Below are 14,998 nucleotides of genomic sequence, written 5' to 3'. Positions count from 1 at the left end.
AGTAAATACAGAAGATTTGCATAATCAACAAATGCATGATAAAAAAACAATGCAATGGCACTTAGTCTGAACTTCAAATGAGTAGAAGATTTTGTTTTCTGACAAATTTCAAAGTGATGTCTATTTTTATTCCCCCTGTATCAGGTGACAGCCATCAGCCAATCACAAATGCATATACTTATATTCTGTGAATTATTGCACATGCTCAGTAGGAGCTGGTGACTCAAAAAGTGTAAATATAAAATGGAATGGAAGTAATGGAGTAAATTGGAAATATGTTTAAAATTCCACTCTGATTCATGAAAGTTTAATTTTGACTTTACTGACCCTTATGAAACTCAAATTTTTTTTTCTTGATTCAGATAGAGCATGCTATTTTCAACAACCTTCTAATTTACTTCAATTATTAATCTCTTTGTTCTCTTGGTGTAATTTGTTGAAAAGCATGGACATAAGCTCCGGAGCCTACCCATGATTGAAGAACTATATGGCAGCAGTTTTGTAAGAATGTTTTACATTTGCAAGAGTGTTAGATAGCAGCACTATTTCCTGCCATGAAGTGCTCCAGATGCCTACCTAGGTATCTCTTCAACACAGAATATCATAGGAACTAAGCATATTTGATAATAGAAGTAAATTGGAACCTTTTTTTAAAATTGTATGCTCTGTCTGAATCACAAAATATAATTTTTAGTTTCCTATCCCTATAAACTGGTGATAACCTTTGCTATAATTTTTTTTGCTGATACAAGTGTATTGCAAAATAGCCACTATTCCAAACTGAATGAATGATTAAATACAGTATAATTGCATAATCAACAAATGCACAATAAAGAGACAATGCAATAGTACTTAACTCTAAATGTGTTAAATGAGCAGTAGATTTTGTACTAACAAATTTCAAAATGTCATTCCATTTCCCCACCCCCCTTTCATGAGACAGCCATCAGCCAATCACAAAATACAGAAAAATATAAACCAGGAACTCTTGCACATGCTCAGTAGGAGCTATTGCCTCTGTAAATTGGATTTCTTTTATTTTATTATTTTATAATAATGTTTTTTTTTTTGTTTGTTTCTTTGGGACGGGGGGTTTAACGGCATGCTCTATCTGAATCACAAACTTTTAATTTTGACTTCAGTGTCCCTTTAAATGCATGCATATACATTTTAGTTTTGAATTTGATGCCCCTTTAAACTAATGCCTAACTAAAAGTCCCCAAAAAATAGCTTTCTAAAGAAGATCATGTCACTTCCTAGATTATACACAATATATATATATATTTTAAAATAAAATCATGTAGCTGTCAAAAAAGGGGGGATATAGTATAGAAATATAGCTTAGAAACTGTGCCATGCCATATAAAGGTCCCCAGTGATTTTTATCTGCTTGGATTTCTAGTCAGCCAGTACACAGGCCTCCAAAAAGTAATTAGCTCTAAGAGCAAAAACTGACATATATAAAACTGATAATCTAGTGAGGCATCCCATTCTCTGCAACCAATTAGAGAGAATTTAAGCATCTTTAACTAGACTTAAAGCTATTAAGCCCAAAGGGCAGCCCAGGGCAACATTATGGAACACTGCCATAAAATATCCGTATTCCTTTTACTAACTACGTAACACTTACAGTTCAATGGCTTTATTCCACATGATGACGTAGCCTGAGAGCGTGAAGGACTCCACGTTTACAATGTGAATATTTCCTCTTTCGGTGCCCACGTAGAGCCATTTGCTCTGGAAAGGCAGGTGACAGAATGTTATCCTGGAAAGAGAAAATCCACAAAATTATATATAAATAAATATAATGAAATGAATAGGCAATTTGAAAAATCATTACATCAAACTGTATAAGAAAATAAAAATATATATATAATGGATAAGAAATATTCATGCTTTTTGGATGACGGTATAATTCGCCCACAGCCTTATGTTCATTTTCTCCCCCTTATTTTCTACAGTTGAACACAGTATATTCAGAGAGATTTCTTTATTATTTTTTTTTTTAAATGTATTTATTTATATATTTTTTTATTTAAATGATGATTGGGATGCAATTTCAGGTAATTGGCAACGCTTTCTAGAGTACTCAGCTTTTCTTCCACTGCAGATTATCATATGTCATATTTGGAGCACAAGAGCAGTGATAGGAAAATTAATGTTACCCAAAGAGATGATGCTTTATATCTTGTATAAATAAATTACATGGCAATTGTGTATTAATTTCTTTAATGCATTATTTACAAGGAAACAAAGAAATTGCAATTCTAGCAGAAAAAAACATTGAGAATGCTATAGTTTTGTAAAATAAATAGGCAATCTTACCTCCGCTGACTCCTAGTCCTAATTCAACCTTTTCAAAGCAGTTTTTTGTTATTAATTTGTATTTATGTATTATTATTTGCAGCTCTACTAGCTGCAGCCAGTCAGAGGCTTTATCTGCTGAGCTATGCAGCTTCTGATTGGCTGAACAGTGTAAAGTTGCGTTAAGTTAAATTTAAAAAGGGCGAGGAACTTGCTTAGAAGTATCAGCTAACATAAGATTGGCTTATGATTATTGGATGTCCTACACACTCGGTTAATAGTTTTTTATTCATTTAATTTAAATAAAACAGCTTTATTTTTATTTTTTTGGTCATATTTCCAAGAACCTATGACATTGAGGAAATGATCAAGGCTGAAATATAAAAAAAAAAAACAACAAAAAACTATATAGTATATACAGTAAATAGTATTGATAAAAAACGAATTATTGAAATATAGAGAAGCCATATTATAATCATAATTAAAATAGACAAAGACGTAACATTAATTTGCACAGTTAACAAATTTATTACAAACCCAAGCAGATAACTATAAGTTTTATGGAAACATAGTATTTATAAGACGCACCATAAATTGTGTCTTATGAATTACTAGGACTTTCCCAGTATCCAGGAATAAGATTTAACACAAAAGAAGCAATACTGAAGTTCTCACATAACCTGTTAGGTCTTTTGAATTGACAATGTAAAACTACTAAGGATTTAACATACACTGAAACAACACCCAACACCATTTTTTATCATAATTATTATTGTTATCATTGTTTATTTGAATGGTGCTGTTAAATTCGGTAGTCCTCAAACAGTGCTTAAAGGACCACCCAATGCAGTAGAATTGCATTAATAAAAATACAATGATTTAACAACTACAAATTAATTCTGACAAATTATTTTTTTCTCCAATTTTCCAGCCCCTTGTATCATGTGACAGATATCAGCCAATCACAGACTAGTATACGTATACCCTGTGAGCTTGTGCACATGCTCAGTAGGATCTTGTTCCACAGAAAGTTTGAATATAACAAGACAGAGCAAAATCTGATAATAGAGATAAATTAGAAAGTGTCTTAAAACTGCAGGCTCTTCACGAATCATAAAAGTTTATTTTGACTTGAGTGTCCCTTGAAGGGAACCAGTAGACTCAACATAGCTACAGATGCCACTGTTGTGTGGGGGGTGGGGCAGGTGGACACTAGTCAGAAATAAAGGCTGCTACTACATATTTCAAATTATGTGTATTTTAAATTGGTTTGCTTTGCACCAGGTTCAAGATAAAGATAAATTCCAGCCATAATGGTCCTTCCTGTATTAATTATATAATTCTTATATTAATCTAACTGGTGAAAAGTACAGGTTATGCTGATTGTTCAAAGGATTTGCTTGCAATTTCAGACTGAACTATGCTGAAAAGATGGGACCAAGACTGATATACTTTTAGGAAGTCACAGTTATAATTCCACTAAATGAGGATGAATCTTGGAGGACAAGGTTCTATAGAAAAAGTTACTCAACTGGGAACAAATACATTTTTGTATCTCCTTTATATTGCTACTCATGCAGTAAAGGAAGCACAGAACAATGGTTTCTAATTTGTTTTTCTTTTATTTAAGATTTTTAACCTACATATCTGTAGATAAAAAAGCTAAACCTCAGCTGGTTGATGTGTGCCATCTCTCAACCTCGCCAACCTATATTCAACTAAAAAGCCGTGGAATATAAAATATGAAACTGAAGTCTTTGTATATGATCAGAAAAAAATAGGGTCATGTTCCAAAAAAGTGGAAATTCCCTTTAAACCTAGATCTGTTTTAAACTCTTGAAGACTTGCTTGACTGCCCTTTGCAAAAAATGTCACCTATTATTAAAAAAACGGCAACGGAACAGAGTCTGAAACTCAGTATATATCATTATATTTGTCTAGCTAAATCTAGGACTGAATTTCTGACATTTCTTAAAAAGTCAATACAAGTAGAAATAATATCTGCTCTGCACAGATTTCTGTCCATTCAGACATTCAACATATCATTAGATGAAATCATAATATGCCTTGTTACATGATTCAAAGATAAAAGCCTTAACTGCATATTAGTTTAAATCAATTAAACATATTTGTGATTACTTACTCATTTATTAATTTATTAGTGAACACATTTTGACATTTCAAAGACAAATGAAGTATATAATGGATTTTCATTACAGACATTAAAAGGTAAAAAAACAAGGCTCTTCTAGATCACATAGGCATTTCCTGGTTCTGTAAGTCAAACATAATTAACTTAGGCTTCTGTTCGAATGTTAAGAAAAGGCTCATTTCCTGGAAAGTTTTTTACACAGTTGGAGTTAGTGTGTGTTGAGCTGTCTTTAGGAAGCAAAACAAAGAAAACTTTGAAATTTGACTGAGCTGCCCAACAGTCTCAAATGCCTAATTAGAAAATAGACCATTAGATAAACTAGTTGAATACAACCACACATCTCCTCTGGATAGCTGTAAACAGGTTCCAAGAGGGGCTAGAGAATACAATTCTGCTGGTAGATTCCATCTAAACTCAGGCGCTATTAGGCCCTAGAATGCATTGTCTGCTGTATTCCAGCCTACCTGTGAAGGAATGCAAGTTCCACACTGTGAAGAAAAGCTCATTCTTCTGGGAAAATTACCTAATTCTGCCCAGGTACTTACCACGCCACTGGCTCTGTGTAATGTCATTGTGCTGTGATTTTGAGATAAAAACATAATTTATGTAAGAATTTACCTGATAAATGCATTTCTTTCATAGTGGCGAGAGTCCACAAGCTGTTACTGATGGGATATTCATTCCTACTACGAGGAGGCAAAGTTTCCCAAACCTCAAATGCCTATAAATACCCCTCCCACCTCACACATACCTCAGTTTAACATATAGCCAAGTTGGTGAGGTGTTTAAGGAGCAAAAGCATAAAAAAGAGGAGCCGGAAAAAAGATATGCTTTAAACCAAAAAATCATAACCAAAAAAAAAAATTGGTGGGCCTCGTGGACTTTCACCACCACTAAATAAATTTATCAGGTAAGTTCTTACATAAATTATGTTTTTTTTCATATAGGTGCCGAGAGTCCACGAGCTGTTACTAATGGGATATAATACCCAAGATGTGGAAGTTCACGAGTAACAAAAAAAGACAGGAATAAAATAATAATAGCTATTTTTGCTGAGAAATTAAATCCATATTGTAAAAGTCTTTTTAAACAAAAAAACCCTCAAATCATAGGCAATAGAATCAAACTGAGACAGCTGCCTAAAGAACCATTTCTAAGAAAAGCTGCTTCTGAAGAGGCAAAAACATCAATATGGTAAAATTTAGTAAAAGGTATGCAAAGAAGACCAAGTGGCCGCTTTGCAGATTTGATCAACTGAAGCTTCATTCTTGAAAACCCAAGATGCGGCAAATGATCTTGTAGAATGAGCTGTAATTCTCTAAAGCGGAGATTGGACCGCCTCCAAATAAGCTTTGTGAATTAAAAGCTTCAACCAAGATGCTAATGAAACGGCAGAGGCTTTCTGACCTTTTTCTAGAAACGGAAAAAAGAACAAACAGACTAGAAGTCTGTCTGGAATCCTTAGTAGCATCTACATCGTATTTCAAAGCTCTAACAACATCCAAAGAGTGTAAAGATCTTTCAGTAGCATTCTTAGGATTAGGACACAAAGAAGGTACAATATTTTCCTTATTAAATATATTAGAATTAACAACCTGAATGCAGACACTTGTCCACTTAGAAGCAGACAACCAAACCAGTACTGAAACATATCAGCAGAGGTAATGGAATAGGAGTATAATGTTGATCTGTAAAGGGAGGCAGAAGATTAATCCTTGCGACCGAATTTACAGACAGCCTCATGAAAAGATTTCCCATATGTAAAAACATGGTGTCATTAGGCAATTCTCCCTTCACATCCCTCAGACAAACACTGCACTTCAATATGCTTAGAAGCGCCTTTCACTGAAGAATCAAGCACATTATGACCACCTCCCAAGGAGGCAAAGTTTTAAAACTGAGGTATGTGTGAGGTGGGAGGGGCATTTATAGGCATTTAAGTTTTGGAAATTCCTGGTAGGAATGTATATCTCATCAGTAACAGCTTGTGGACTCTCGCCACCTATATGAAAGAAATGATGTATACTGTGTATGTTACAGCAGCTGAAGTATAACTTTTTACACAGCACTTACTCTGGTGAGCTGAAGAGGCAAAATATCTTCCTTTTTTACATAGAGACACTCAGGTGATATTTTCCTGTCAGCTTTTTACAGTTATGCCGCATCACAAGTAGGGATGCACGGAAATTTTGGCCGCAGAAACGCAGTTATTTTGGTTTTTGCCTGTTATTTTCGGTAAAATTATTGTGTAGCATATTTCAAATTTGATGCTAGCCTAGAGCTGCTATTTGAGTTCATTATTTGACTTACAGTTTTGCATATAATAATACTTTTCTAGGACTGTACTTTATTTGGATAATTGGTAAGAAAAACAAAACTGTTAAATCTGATTCTGTAACACAGAACTAAATACAGAATAATACAGTATATTTATATTTAATATTGTTTGAAGTAAAGATGCAAAAACATTTTGGCTGAAAAATTATCGGGGGGGGGGGGGGAGTTTCAGTTTCGTTTTTTCCGTTTCATTTTTTTTGCCTGTTTTTTCCTTGGTAAAATTATTGTGTAGAATATTATTGTTTTAAGATATTTTTTGTTCAATTTTAGTATGGTACTTTCAATAAAAGTGTGGTTATTTTATTGCCTTGCAGTTTTTCAATTCATATTAATTCATTAGTCTAATTATGCAAAAAAAAAATATTTTTAAATAATTAAAAATACATTTCCGCTTTCGTTTTCGGCCAAGTGCATCCTGGATTTTCGGGTTCGGTTTCGGTCAAGAATTACCATTTCGGTGCATAATCACAAGTGATTTAGCATATGAGTATTATGTCCCTTTAACTAGATATTAATTTATTCATATCTAAATATAACTAGTGAGATTTGTTTTGTTAATGTAAGTTCTACTTTCAAAACTATTCTCACAGCCCAAGATTAAAGGGATAGAAAGGTCAAAAATGAAATTACATGCACATGAAGTGCCCCTCTATCTGTTTAATATTCCAGAACCGTTGTGCCTACATTCTGAGGAGGAGTGCAGCCTGAACTAAAGTACCTTCTTTGGAAGAAGTCACAGCCATTGGTTCACACAAACACCTTTTATTGGGACTTTATTATTTATACAATACTAGTCCTAAAGCCTGTGTACACGGGCCATTTTTTGCAGTACTGCGGTCCCACCCCTTGCTCTCTCTCTATCCCCCCTCTCTTTTGCTCTCTCTTTCCCCCTCTCTTTTGCTCTCTCTTTCTCCCCTCTCTTTTGCTGTCTCTCTCTCCCCCCTCTCTTTTGCTCTCTCCCCCCTCTCTTTTGCTCTCTCTCCCCCCCCCCTCTCTTTTGCTCTCTCTCTCTCCCCCCTCTCTTTTGCTCTCTCTCTCTCCCCCTCTCTTTTGCTCTCTCTCTCCCCCCCTCTCTTTTGCTCTCTCTCTCCCCCCCTCTCTTTTGCTCTCTCTCTCCCCCCCTCTCTTTTGCTCTCTCTCTCCCCCTCTCTTTTGCTGTCTCTCTCTCCCCCCTCTCTTTTGCTGTCTCTCTCCCTCCTCTCTTTTGCTGTCTCTCTCCCCCTCTCTTTTGCTGTCTCTCTCCCCCTCTCTTTTGCTGTCTCTCTCCCCCTCTCTTTTGCTGTCTCTCTCCCCCTCTCTTTTGCTGTCTCTCTCCCCCTCTCTTTTGCTGTCTCTCCCCGCTCTCTTTTGCTGTCTCTCTCTCTCTCCCCCCTCACTTTTGCTGTCTCTCTCTCCCCCTCTCTTTTGCTGTCTCTCTCCCTCCTCTCTTTTGCTGTCTCTCTCCCCCTCTCTTTTGCTGTCTCTCTCCCCCTCTCTTTTGCTGTCTCTCTCCCCCTCTCTTTTGCTGTCTCTCTCCCCCTCTCTTTTGCTGTCTCTCTCCCCCTCTCTTTTGCTGTCTCTCTCCCCCTCTCTTTTGCTGTCTCTCTCTCCCTCTCTTTTGCTGTCTCTCTCCCCCTCTCTTTTGCTGTCTCTCTCCCCCTCTCTTTTGCTGTCCCTCTCCCCCTCTCTCTTTTGCTGTCTCTCTGCCCCTCTCTCTTTTGCTGTCTCTCTGCCCCTCTCTCTATCCCCCCTCTTCTGCTCTCTCTATCCTTCTACTCTCTCTATCCCCCCTCTTTAGGCCTCTCTGTCTCTCAGCATCTGGCCCCAACCGCGTCACACCCGACCGCGTCACGTCCCGCCCGGCCAATCCCACGCCACACTTGCCTAGCCACGCCCACGTCGCCCACGTCGCACCCGCCCACGCCCACTCTACCACTCGACACCAGGTCAGTTGGAAGGCCAGGTGTGTTTGTCCTTGCGCGCAGTCTCTACTGCGCATGACAGCTTCGGACAAACACACTTGGCCTTTTATTATATAGGATTTGTTTATTTTGTTCAATATAACACTGTATAGCAGATATCGTCAAACTTGGCCCTCCAGAGGTTTTTGAAACTACATTTTCCATAAGGCTCAGCCAGCTGATATTATAGCTGAGCATCATGGGAAATGTAGTTCCAAAACCTCTGGAGGGCCACGTTTAAGGATGTCTGCTCTATAGTGATTCAAGTGTATGAATATTGCCCTATAGAGAGTGTCCCCTATTCGCATATTTTGTTTTGCTAAGTATAGTAAAAAAATTTACTGGTTTTCTGCAGCATACCCACATATCCTGTGAAGGATACCAAGAAAACAAAGCAAATTTGGTATTATAAGTAAACTATAAAGTTGTTAAAAACTGCATGCTCAGTCTAAACCATGAACGTTTGATTTTGACTTTACTGACCCTTTAAGCATTGAAGATTGTGGAAAACAATTTTTATTTTCTGGACAGAAGTGAGAAATGTGTTGACAAGTGGCACTGTTACAAGGGACAAATGTCATATCTAACTATCACCAGGGGGAACGGGTGGACCAAAATATACTTTGTAGATTACAGTGTCACAAAAAGAAATGTAAACAGTGACTGAGTGTGTCTCCTTTTGCATTTATGAGTTTTTTTTTAAATAAATCCTATTTTATTTAACCCCTTAATGACCACAATGTACCCTGTATGTCACTGGTCGTAAAGGGTTTTTTCAGGACATAATAGCACAAGTCTAGCAAGAACACGCTATTAATGCCCTCCCTCCAGCAGGCTTTGTGGAATAGAGCAGTCTCAGCGCTGGTGGCAAGACCGCGCTATAAAACAATCAAGTCCCAAAAAAAGGCCAGCGACATACAGGGTACGTCGCTGGTCCTTAAGGGGTTAAAAACTCTAAAGAATTGCCTTGAAGCAGCTAATTGTGTTACTTAACGTATTGTTTCAGTCTCTGCACTCATAAATGGTTTAGGTCAAGGACAAAAACACAAAAACATGCAGAGAAGTTCTGCAATTATAAAGAGCTTTTAACAATTATTACCGTGAAAAATGCATTTACCATAAATATAGAATGCCAAGGTCATTGGCTTCTCTTGAGAACGAATATGGCACTCTCATAAAAACAAGTTGTGGCGTGGGGTTCTTTTTGTTTGTGTGTTTTTTTCCCTATTAAAGGGACAGTCTAGTCCAAAATAAACTTTCATGATTCAGATAGGACATGTCATTTTAAACAACTTTCCAATTAACTTTTATCCCCAATATTCCTTTGTTCTCATTTAAAAGCTAAACCTAGGTAGGCTCATATGCTAATTTCTTAGACCTGAAGGCCGCCTCTTATATGAATGGATTTTGACAGTTTTCACCACTAGAGGGCGTAAGTTCATGTGTGTCATATTGATAACATTGTGCTCATGCACGTGGGATTACCTAGGAGTCAGCACTGATTGGCTAAATTGCAAGTCTGTCAAAAGAACTGAAATAAGGGGGCAGTCGGCAGAGGCTTAGATACAAGGTAATCACATAGGTAAAAAGTATATTAGTATAACAGTGTTGGTTATGCAAAACTAGGGAATGTGTAATAAAGGGATTATCTATCTTTTTAAACAATAAAAAATCATGGTATAGACTGCCCCTTTAAACCAGTGCCAGTAATAGTCCATTTGTGTTGTATGTGTTCATGTTTGTATATCACTGCAAAATATTTTTTTTAAAGGAAAAAAAATATATATAAAATGAACAATGATGAAATCCATACAATATACAAATGAACAAAGAAAATAAATGTTGTTACCTCCAATTTTCTAAAATTAGCATGAAAATCCCTAAGATAATTATAAAGTGCAAAATTGGCCTCTTTAAGAAAAATATTTTATTGCTTTTAGTAAATTATTAGAACCCGTGATTGTTAATAAATAAATTAAGTAGGTCCAACTTCAATTCTCAAGACCTACAAACTGGCTATGGTTGTCTGTAAGGTACTGGTGATTAAATTGGGCTCAGTCACTTTGAAAACATTAAAGAGATTGTGTACTGTAAAATTGTGTATATGAAATAACTGTAACTACTAATTTAAACCACAGCCCAATTAAATGGGCTGAGCTAGCAGAGAAAGCAGACCTCTTTATATTTTCTATCTAATTATTTACACAAGTCCTCCTTATCTCATTGTATTATTTACTCAAACGACCAATGAGAGAACAATGAAAAATTAAGATTTTAGTACCTCTCTGTCACAGACACCAACTGGGAGCATTATTTTATATAAATCTTCTTTTTTACATGCTTTTCGTGTTACCGGAACTTAAAATGTAAAAATGTTAATTGTGGGTCGGGAAACAATAGACAAAATCAACTATTTCAAATGAGAAAATAAAGGTGAAGGATCTATTTGTAAACAATTTAATACACTCCAGTGTAAAATGGATAAATGGGAACACATTTAAGTTGAGAAATATTAGTATACATTTATTAAACGCTGTTTAAGCAGACAGAGAAAGGAAAATAGTTGTTGCTTTACAAAGCATTAAACAGTTTAATTAAAATTGACATAAAAGTATCGTACATTAAAAATGCACCCACATAATTACACGCATCAAAAGTGCAAAATGTGCCTTGGTAGCTAATGAGCCATATGCTGCTACACTCACCCATCACAGAAGAGAATATTCGTCAGAAAATGTCCTCTAAGTGTTGATCTTTTGTCAAAGCATTTAAAGATAAAAAATGGACTACATATTTTAACAGCAATTTCACCACACTTGCTAAATTGTTATGGAAGTGCCACAGCAAACTCAAAAACCTTGAGTAAATAAATTTAAAAATGTCGCCTATTTTAAGTTTACAAGAATTATAATTTAATTATTAACTGAATTTGAATAGTTGTAGAGGAATTCAAGTGGTGTGGAAACTCACAATTTAAATGTGTTTCTTCAGAATATATAAGATAAATATGTGCTAATAAAATAATTTTAGGTTGTATATATGATTTAAGCACAAAAACAAAACTTCCAGGGAAGATATTTCAGCACTACGAGATCTCTAACAAGATTCTAGACAGGCAAATGTTGCTATACTTGTTCTAAAGAGTGTTCTCTGAACTTCTGTATGTAAAGGAGAGACAAGCCTAGTGCAATACAGCACTGCATGATATGAGAGTTTTGTTACACTTACATTTTGTGTTTTGTATTTTTTTTTACTTTGTACTTCAGATCGAAATGTCAGACATGTTCTTTAGCAAATTAGGATTATACTTTATTTCTGTGTATCATTTACAAATTACATTGCACTTTGTATTTTTTCTATTGTAAAATAAAAAAAATTGTAAAATGCTGTAAAGCATTTTTAACAGTTTGGTCTCACTGACTTATCTCAACAGCTGTATGCAGGTGATGTTTGCTCAAAATTAACAATACACTAAAAGTAATACATACTAAACTACTGGCAAAAACAAGTTAAATTGTAGAGAAAATATTTCAGTTTAATTTGTATTTGCTGCAAACTGTTCTCCAGTTAATTTTTTTTTCTGCTGTGAAATTCTGTATCCCAGAGAGCCTCATTACTTTCTATGGAAGGCATCTCTCATATTTGTGGGAATTCAGGGATCCGCCCTATTTCTTATAGGATTCAGTGAGTCTGCACTATAAATTTCTCTCCAAACTAGAGAATCTTTGCTTATCAGGTCCACAGAAAATAATGAAGCTTTCTTGGAAAGTGAAGCTGTCAGTTTTTCAGTTTTATTTCAAATAGAAGAAATACAAAGTACAATGTAATTTTTAAAATATACACATAAATAAAGTATGAGCCTAATTTGTTAAAGTTACACAGAAACTATGAAGGCATAATCAGAATTTTTAAAATCACAATCATAAATACACTGATGTATAAAAATAAAATAAAAATAGGAAATTAAAAGTTTAAATGTTATAAAACTTTACCTAAAGTGTAAAATAATATAAAATAATAAGCAAAAAAGTTTACATGAAGAAGAACTCTAATGTCATTCAGATGCTATATGGCAATGGTCTTGTCTCTCCTTCACATACAGAAATGCAGGAAACGCCCCTTGAAGCAGTATTACAAAATCTTTTTTAGAATTTCACTAGGGATATCGCAGTGCTGGAGGATAATGTTATATCATCTCGTTTGACCGGAAAGCTTTATATATTCAGGCCCAGATAAAGTACCGAACATTTGTCAATGAGGATTTCTGTCCCCTTGATTCACCTTTGGAAATTGAAAGAGACACAAATATTTTATACATTGTTTCATCTAAAAAAAATAAAATTAAATAATTTTACTTGTGAAAATGGTAATGCAAATTACATAAATTTCTTCATCACTCAGGATCTGATTCCAAAAAACTCTCCAAGTTGGAGAGTAAAATCTGTGCAGAATTTACAAGGTCACTACTCTCTGAATTCTCTAAGAATAAAGCAGAGGGGCTAACTCAATTTGCGAACCATATTAGTTTGAAAATATATCCTCACTATTTTGAAGTGGCACCCTTCTTATTAGGATAATTCGAAATCTAGATGGCCAATGTGCCATATTTTTTTTTTTATTTTTAGTTTTATAATTGTTAAAGTTGCATTAAAGGGATAGAAAAGTCAAAATGAAACTTGCATGATTTAGATAGAGCATGTAATTTTAAGACACTTTTAAAGTCACTTCTATTTTCAAATGTGCTTTGTTCTCTTGGTAACCCTTGTTGAAAAAGAATATGCACATATCCTACACTAGTGAAAGCTAGCTGCTGATTGGTGCCTGCAGACATTTGTCTCTTGTGATTAGCTAACTAGATGTGTTCAAAAGTGCAGGGCTGTTCCTTCAGCAAAGGATAACAAGATAATGAAGCAAATTTTATAACAGAAGTCATTTGGAAAGTTTTTTAAAATTGTATGTTCAATCTAAATCATGAAAGAAAATGTTAGGGTTCTCTGTCCCTTTAAGCACTAAATACACCACATGCACCTCCCTCTAATTAAGAGTGACACCATTTTGGAACCTAGGTTACATTGCAGGAATCTGAATGAGAGCTGCTGCACATATACACACACATCAGCATTGGAACGCAAAGGAAGACAGATTTCAACATGGCTGCACCCATGACTAGAGGGAAGTGGGAAATAACCTCAATACTATGCTTATAAAATGTATTTAGTGTTTAATATCTCGTTAAGCAGAAGATATTCGAACACATTTCAAACACGACTATTCTTTACAAAGAAATTCATATGACCTACTTAAAAGTACTACAATACCTTTCTTTATGAAAAGCAAGAAATAATTTGTACCATCTTTGCCTCAAGTGACATATATTAAAATTGTAAAATGTACTACATGTTTTGTAGATGTTATAGATAAAATATTAAAACATGGCCTTACTGCTGTATACTAAGGTTTCCATGTAAAATATAGGTATACCACCTTTAAAACAGGTAAAATATAAAGGGGAAACAGGTATTTTTGTTCAGTTCCCACGCCGGATGCCAAACATGGGTTTGACAATTTTAATGTCTATCAATATACTGTGCTAACTCATATATCCAAGTGGTGGGTTTTTACATACATGGCAGATGAAAGATTTTTAAAAATTCTGGAATTAATATTTATACTAAAAGAAATATGATGGTGCCAAGTCAAGTGTACTTTAGAAATCTAATTTTTATTTTACCAATGATCAAGAATAGACATAAATATGAGTACCTCAAAAAAGTGATGATCTGATAACGGACACATTTTTTTTTAAATGCATTTAAATATAAATGTACTTTTTTGATAAGATTTATAACATACCATTTAGACATATAGACATATATTTATTCTAATTAACCGTACTTTTATTTTCTCCAAAATTAAAAAACAATAGAGAGCAAATGTTAAAAATAAAATATATCTATTGTAATAGGAGAAAAAGAAAAAATATACAATTTACAATTACTTTGAATTTATTTGAATGAATAAATAAACCATTCTTCCTTTATTTAGCATGACACAAATTAACTACCTTCCATTTCACACGCTGCCTTTTTTTTCACTAACTCTAATATAAAAAAAAATGATGTCCTCAGTGTGGGAAAGTGATTCTAGTTCCAACACTTGAAATAATCTGCTTTAAAGATTACATTGTACCAGTCAATGCAGATGGAGGCTTGTGTGTAAATAAGAAACATATGTTGCATCGGAACGGTAGGTCATAGACAATGTC

At 34.8% G+C, this 14,998-nt stretch overlaps 1 protein-coding gene across 2 annotated transcripts in view; it reads right to left on the bottom strand.

Moving 5' to 3' along the window:
- The window catches only part of STXBP5 (syntaxin binding protein 5), a 1,442,716-nt gene that overhangs the window by 723,074 nt on the left and 704,644 nt on the right, over positions 1-14,998 (bottom strand). For both annotated transcript variants that reach the window (XM_053711794.1, XM_053711795.1), the window contains exon 5: positions 1,631-1,765. In XM_053711794.1, the coding sequence (XP_053567769.1) occupies positions 1,631-1,765 (135 nt within the window). The remainder of the gene's footprint in view (positions 1-1,630; positions 1,766-14,998) is intronic.

The sequence above is a fragment of the Bombina bombina genome, chromosome 4 (assembly GCF_027579735.1).
Source record: "Bombina bombina isolate aBomBom1 chromosome 4, aBomBom1.pri, whole genome shotgun sequence".
In the NCBI taxonomy this organism is placed as follows: domain Eukaryota; kingdom Metazoa; phylum Chordata; class Amphibia; order Anura; family Bombinatoridae; genus Bombina; species Bombina bombina.
Note: the sequence above shows the minus strand (reverse complement) of the source record. Positions and strands in the feature narration are given on the sequence as shown.